Source organism: Monopterus albus, unplaced genomic scaffold (genome assembly GCF_001952655.1).
Source record: "Monopterus albus unplaced genomic scaffold, M_albus_1.0 scaffold183.1, whole genome shotgun sequence".
Taxonomy (NCBI): domain Eukaryota; kingdom Metazoa; phylum Chordata; class Actinopteri; order Synbranchiformes; family Synbranchidae; genus Monopterus; species Monopterus albus.
Window position 1 is genome coordinate 1,591,033 of NW_018128063.1, and position 6,837 is coordinate 1,597,869.

The 6,837-nt window shown below is 38.4% G+C and overlaps 1 protein-coding gene across 3 annotated transcripts in view; it reads left to right on the forward strand.

Annotated features, from left to right (window-relative positions):
* asrgl1 (asparaginase and isoaspartyl peptidase 1) overlaps window positions 1–6,725 on the forward strand; it is a 14,180-nt gene extending 7,455 nt beyond the window's left edge. For all 3 annotated transcript variants that reach the window (XM_020617032.1, XM_020617034.1, XM_020617033.1), the window contains exons 4-7: window positions 747–901; window positions 1,924–2,045; window positions 4,049–4,159; window positions 6,416–6,725. In XM_020617032.1, coding sequence (XP_020472688.1) covers window positions 747–901; window positions 1,924–2,045; window positions 4,049–4,159; window positions 6,416–6,630 — 603 coding nt within the window. In that variant the 3' untranslated portion in view covers window positions 6,631–6,725. The remainder of the gene's footprint in view (window positions 1–746; window positions 902–1,923; window positions 2,046–4,048; window positions 4,160–6,415) is intronic.
* Window positions 6,726–6,837: the final 112 nt, after the last annotated feature.

Genomic DNA, 6,837 nt, shown 5'->3' on the forward strand with positions numbered 1-6,837 from the left:
TTTGAAAAATTCTGAAGAGAAGCATGAATGTCCTTGAAGAGCTGAACATTTTGATAGCTGAAATAGCTGAAAGTTTGCTGAAGTAGAATTTTCCCCATTCATTTGGATGGGGCAAAATTTTCAGAATAAAGCTGAATATTTTAAAAAGTATAAAAGTTACAAAAAAGTTATATACATCCGCGCATGTCCTGAAAAAGCCGAACATTTTGATACCTGAATGGCTTTTCTACTGAAAGTATGCTGAAGTAGTTAAGTGCCAAAAAACATACGGAATAATAATAATAATAATAAATAATTGGAAAACATAGTATGGATGCTGAATCAGCATCCTAATAATAATAATAATAAATAATTGGATAACATAGTATGGATGCTGAATCAGCATCCATACAATAAATAAGAGAATAACAATAGTGTGGATGCTTCACAGCACAATTAGTGTCCTCAGTTCCCAAATGCATATTAAGTGTTAAAAGGAAAGGTGATGTAACACAGTGCTAAAAATACCCCTGTCCCAGCTCTTTTAGAACGTGTTGCAGGCATCAAATTCAAAATGAGTGAATATTTGCAAAAAACGGCAAAGTTTATTAGTTTGAACATTAAATATCTTGTCTTTGTGGTGTATTCAATTAAATATGGGTCAAAAAGGATTTGCAAGTCAATGTATTCTATTTTTATTTACATTTTACACAATGTCCCAACTTCATTGAAATTTTTTTAGATGTGAACTTTGATCTGTGTTTCAGACCAGCCATGCATGCCTGACAGCAGAGGGTGCCAATCAGTTTGCCCAGGCCATGGGTGTCCCTGAGATACCCCAAGAGTCCCTCATCACTGAGTACTCCCGTATGCGCTGGATAAAGAACCTGGCACCCGGTGCTAACCCTGTGGAGTCCCAAATGTGAGACATAATATTTTAAGCTTAGTAGCATAACTTTCTATGATTCTTAAGAAAGCAAACCTGAGATATGAGTTGTATAAACCCCTAATTACTGCTTTGACTATGTAGCTTTGTTAAATAACGTTTCAGTTCTGAATTTAGCGAGTCTGGATTTACAGCAGTTAAAACTTATTCCATTTGCAACTCAGAAGCACAGGGGGAAAAAAGTCAAGGCATCCACAGAAACCTCTAAAACTGCATAATCAACCTCTCCATTGTCACTGCATACACTATGATCAGTATGTTCCAAATACTCATAGGGTGCTTTCCATAATGTGGTCCCTTTCCCCCATCCCCAACACCTGAGCTCCTCAGTCTCTCCAGAATAATTTTGAGGAATACCTTTTTTTACTGTCTCATCAGATCAGCCAACCAATCAGATGTTGTCTGGTCTAAAAACATGTCAGAGGATACACCTGTGGATCCTCAGTGCAATCTTCTCTTGAAGCCTCCTTTCCTGTGAGACAGATTTAAAGGATTGTAACATCCTCGACTATGACAGGTTTTGATTTCACCCTGAGTAAGGATGCACAAGGGAGCATAGTTAGCTAAATGAGAAGCATAACCAAATGCACTTGTTGCGGTATTACCTCCTCATATTAGAGATTTATTCAAAAAGTGAGGATGTTTTAAAGCTGAGCATGCAAATCAAAAAAGGCACAGAGGATTATGCAGCTGTAGTATTTTGACAGGTTTTTCCACTGTGACACTGGGTCATCATTGCTTATTGTTGTGCCTCAGATGATTACAGCTGTGTTGTTACAGAAGAGCAAGGCAGAAAAGTTTCATAGCCACTTTCTAAGCTTTCAGGCTTTGGATGTGATACTGAAATGAAAGGTTTGTCCTATTTTCACCTGATTTTATCTCGTTATCACATGGTAGTTAGTTTACTGCATGAAGCCAGTTACACATTTAGTGTTCATTTGAATAACATTAAGTAGTGAAGACATCATTCTGCTGGTCCTGAATGGTTTGTTGTGTAGGGGGAAGATGGGCACAGTTGGAGCTGTGGCAGTCGACAGTGAGGGCAACATATCCTGTGCCACCTCCACTGGTGGGATGCTGAACAAGATGGAAGGACGGGTGGGGGACACATCCTGCATAGGCCAGTCTGCACAATCTACTATTAAACAACTGAAAGTTTGTTCAAGGCTGAGCCATCTTTGCCAGTCTGTTGACCATAGACCAGTAGAAGTTTGACATGTGCACTTAGTAAACAAAGCATGCTTGGCTACTAATTGACAACAAGTTCTGCATTTTCTAACAAACTGTGCACTGTACTGGCACATACAGTGGATCTTGTGATGTTTATGTAGAAAAACCTGAGTGCATGTCTCATTTGAATTATGTTAAAAGGGCTTTGCATTTACAAGCACTGTAATACTGGGTAATTCATATTCATTATATTAGAGCCAAAGCACTGACCAGCTCATACTGATGACCTAATGTTAGAGTAGAGTAGGTACTTTATTGATCTCACAGTGGGGAAATTTCTGTGTTACAGCAGCAATAGAGAACAACCAACATAACACCATAAGAACACCAGACAGAATATAATATTTGAAAGACAATGAAGAACAAGAATGACCCTCCCACAATTAATCCCTGAGAACAAATGAAAAATACCTAAGAATAAGATAAAATATAGTATTCGAGAGAGACCAATAAGTCAAGGACAAGAATATTACTCCCATAATAAATCTGCAATGGGGGAAATACCTGTATTTCAGCCCTGGGGACCTCTGAAAAACTACTCAAAAATACCTAAAGCAAGCCAATATAAAGTATTCGAGAGAAATCAACAAGATTTTACATATGTGCATATTTACAATGCATTTTACCCCCAGGATTTGAGTGCTGCACCTCAGCTGACTATTACATAGCCCCTCATAATTTCACCTATCTTATCACTGCAGTGATAACTGTGGGGAGGAATGACCTGCGGTAACGCTCCTTCCTACAGTGGGGATATAACAGTCTTGTGCTAAAGCAGTTTATGGCCCTTAAATGTTTTGTTTGGTAAGAAAATCATCACAAGTGAACACCACTTTTGATTTTTCAAAGCCCAGATACGATCACCAGAAGTAAAAAGCTATTGTTAGACAGTGGATGAACTACACTCCTTATAGCGTGACCTGGTCTAACTAGTGATCACAGCTGGGGCCATTAGAATAGTTTGCAATGTTTGAATTTAAACACAGCAAGGCTGATAAAAGCGTTAAACATTATGAGTGGAGCATTTAGTGGTGTATTTTATGCTGTAGAACAAAGCATAAAAGTGTATTGGCCATGTGTTAACTGCAGACCTCATTTGTTGATCCAATCCAGCTAATGTTGCTGAGGAATTTGTCAGAACCCAAAGTGTAATTGGAGGTGATAAGTATACATTGCTGTGACCCTAACCCTGTGTAATCTGAAACTAACAGTGACATGAGTCGGTGGCCAGCCTAAAACAGACACCTGAAATGGCCAACAAAGGCCATTCAAAGATAACTTCATTAGTCATAACATAACAGAGAAACAAACATTTTAAACTGGTGAACATCTCCTTGGCTGTTTTAACAGACTAGAATATCTATCAATAATACATTCCTAATCTTTTTATGATTCATCTTTTCTCTAAAATCTAGTTGAAACTCCTTTTCCATGAAAATGAGAATAATTTGAGAGGATTAGAATTCAGCCGAGATCAGGACAAAGTGTCAATTTTAGCTTACTTTTGTTAATGCCTGCTACAGTGTATTTCAAGAGAATGTTAGCTATAGTATTAATCTTCCATTTAGTGAAAGAGATGTACAGTATAAATACACAATATACTGTACAAGCGCTTCTATAATCCTTTGAAAACATAAACATCACAACATATGAAACAGTTGAAAATGTGGCTTTTATCACAACATTTTACACCTTGCAGTCATAATCCTCCCAGTTTACTTGAATATCTAATTTCTAGTGTAATTCTTATTGCCACTCCACGTTTCACACTGGCTTAATATGAACAGTTAAACAACTGTACTCCTTTAATAACAGTCACTGATGAAATAAAACTGTGTTTTCCAAGCTTGAATGGGTACCACAGTAGGTTAATGTGATGTTTGTGGGTGTTAGGGAGTGGTGGTTATGCTGACAACAACTTGGGAGCAGTGTCAACTACAGGTGCTGGAGAAGCCATCATGAAAGTTACACTGGCACGACTCATCCTGTTCCACATGGAGCGAGGTAATCTACACTCTAATGTTGTCAAAAATATCGCTTTCAATACATATCAATTCTGAAAATTTGGAAAAGTTTCAATACTCATTTTCCATAGTACCACTATGCTAATACCAGCTGTACTTTCTTGCTGTTTCTTCTCTCTGACAGTGAGCCTCCTTTAACTCACTCACTCACCCACAGTGTTGTCTGCATCAGTGTGCCAACCTAGCAGCTTTCTCGCTAGGTTTAGCGACTTTTCAGACCCCTTTAGTGACTTATTTTCAAAAAAAAACAACTAGCACCAAATCTAGTGACTTTTTGACCGGGCCAAAAAGAGACACCTTCTAGGCTTGTACTCATCAAACATTTTGACCTCAGACCATTGAGAGACTTCTAGACAATTAGTAGGGCCTTAAATTGAATTGTGTATTTAACTGGAAGCCAGTGCAGAGATCTGGAGTAATGTGTTCTCTCTTCTTGGTATATACCAGTATTCCACCAGCAGCATATTGAATGAGTTTCAGTTGTCTAATGGTCTTACTGGGATGGCCAGTCAGGAGTGTGATACAGTAGTCTACCCTACTAGAAACTAATGCATGAATGAGCATTTCTAAATCTGGCTTAGACAGGACGTTTCTCATTTTAGCTGGTTTGAAGATGTCAGAATGATAACTTTGTTTCAGCTTTGATGTCACTATTAAAATTTAGATCCTCATCAATGATTACACCAAGATTCCTATCACAGGTATTAGTTTTTAGTGCTTTGGACTTAAGGTAAGCACTAAGTGCCAGCCTTCTTTCTTTAGTTCCAAAAATACTGTAATTCTCTGTTTGGTCTTTGTTTAGTTGGAAAAACATTTTGTTGCTTCCCATTGTTCACTTTTTCAAGACATAGTCATAGTTAAGTCTATATGACCATAGTCATTTGGTGAGAGCTTTAAATATATCTGAATGTCTTTCATATAGATATAAGCAACACTTTCCTTGAAATTTCAAAAAAGTGGAAACGTACCATTTGAATAGGAAGGGCCCAGGAATCAGTCGTCGTGGGATACCATACTTTGTGGCGATTTGTTCAGATTCATAATTAACAATACTTACTACATGTCCCCTGTCTTCTAGATATGATCCTGCCACCTGAGCATGGTTCCTGATTGTCTGGCCCAATTTCCCATTCTATCTAGAAGTAATTCATGATCCACAGTGTCAAATTGCTGCACTAAGACCTAATGTCATCAAAACTGTTATACTCAGAGTCATTACTCAAGCAAATGTTATTTAAAATCATGAGAACAATTTCAGACTTATAGTATGACTGAAAACCTGACAGAATTTATCAAGGACATCAATTATTTGCAAGAAGTGATTGATGTGGTTAAAAACTGCTTTTCAGTAATCTTATGAAAGGGAGATTTGAGATAGGTCTGTAGTTTCTTAGTATTGAAGTGTTCAGGTTTCTCTTTTTCAGGAGTGACCTTTTAACTGCACTTTTTAATGCTGGTGGAAAGAGGTGAATCATTAACAATATACGGCAATCCACTGCCAGAGAGCTAAAAACACTTTTTAAAAAGCTTGTGGGAATGTTGAATATTGAAGACCCCAGTTAAAATAAAAGGGCTGAAATCAGCACCTATAACTGAGAGCAATTCAGACAAGTCATCAATAAAGTATGCACAGTACTTGGGGGGTGTGTAGTCAGTAATTCATAAGATGATCAGAAGCTTCTCCATAAATGTCTAACAAATGTGAAACATCCTCATCCCTCCACTGACCCCTGTCGTTATTGCGCTTCTCCACAGTTATTTTTACTGGTCTGTGAATGGCTGACACTGAATGATGACAACAGGGATATGTGCATGTTCAGAGGAGTGAGATGCTAAAAAAACTTTCTGATCTGACTGTCCTGACAGCACGCTCACATGGTCAGAGATCAGATATGAGTCGGACTGAGGACTACATACAGTTTCTTGCAAGTGACTCAGATCTGATTTGAAAATGTCAGATTTAGTTTGTTCATAAAAGATCAGATTTGACTCACTCAGAGGGGAAAAATTGCAATTTGGGCCACTTCAGCATATAATGTGAATGTAGCCTAGTTAACCTTGCTATGGATTTAAAAGTGCTGGGTCCTACTGTACCTGAGTGTACCAACAGAGTTGAGCGGTTTAACAGCACAGAGTATGTGGCTCATGTTGCTCACAGGCTGACTCAGTTTGACTGCTGACAATCTTGATCAACATTTAATCCTGATTTACAACTTCATTTCTTCTCTCTTCTCAGGTCAGTCAGTGGAGGCAGCCAGTGATTTGGGCCTGGCCTACATGAAATCCAGAGTGGGTGGGCTGGGTGGAGTGGTGACCGTGGACCCCCAGGGCCACTGGGCTGCTCGTTTCTCCAGCCTGCAAATGGTCTGGGCTGCCGCCCAGAAAGATACCCTGCACTATGGCCTGTACACTGGAGAACACTTCACTCAGAGCATTGATGATCAACACTGACAAAATGTATAACCCTGGAGTTGAAAAAGTTTCGATTTTCATTTTCATTTTAGACTGATACCGAATGTTACAGGGGTGTTCAATAAAGACATGAAGGATCATGCCTGCTTGTGTTATATCATCTTAGAAATATTGTGTTCAGATCATATTTCCTTAAGTGTTCTTTTCTTGACACTATAAAAACAAAACAACAAATATATATATATA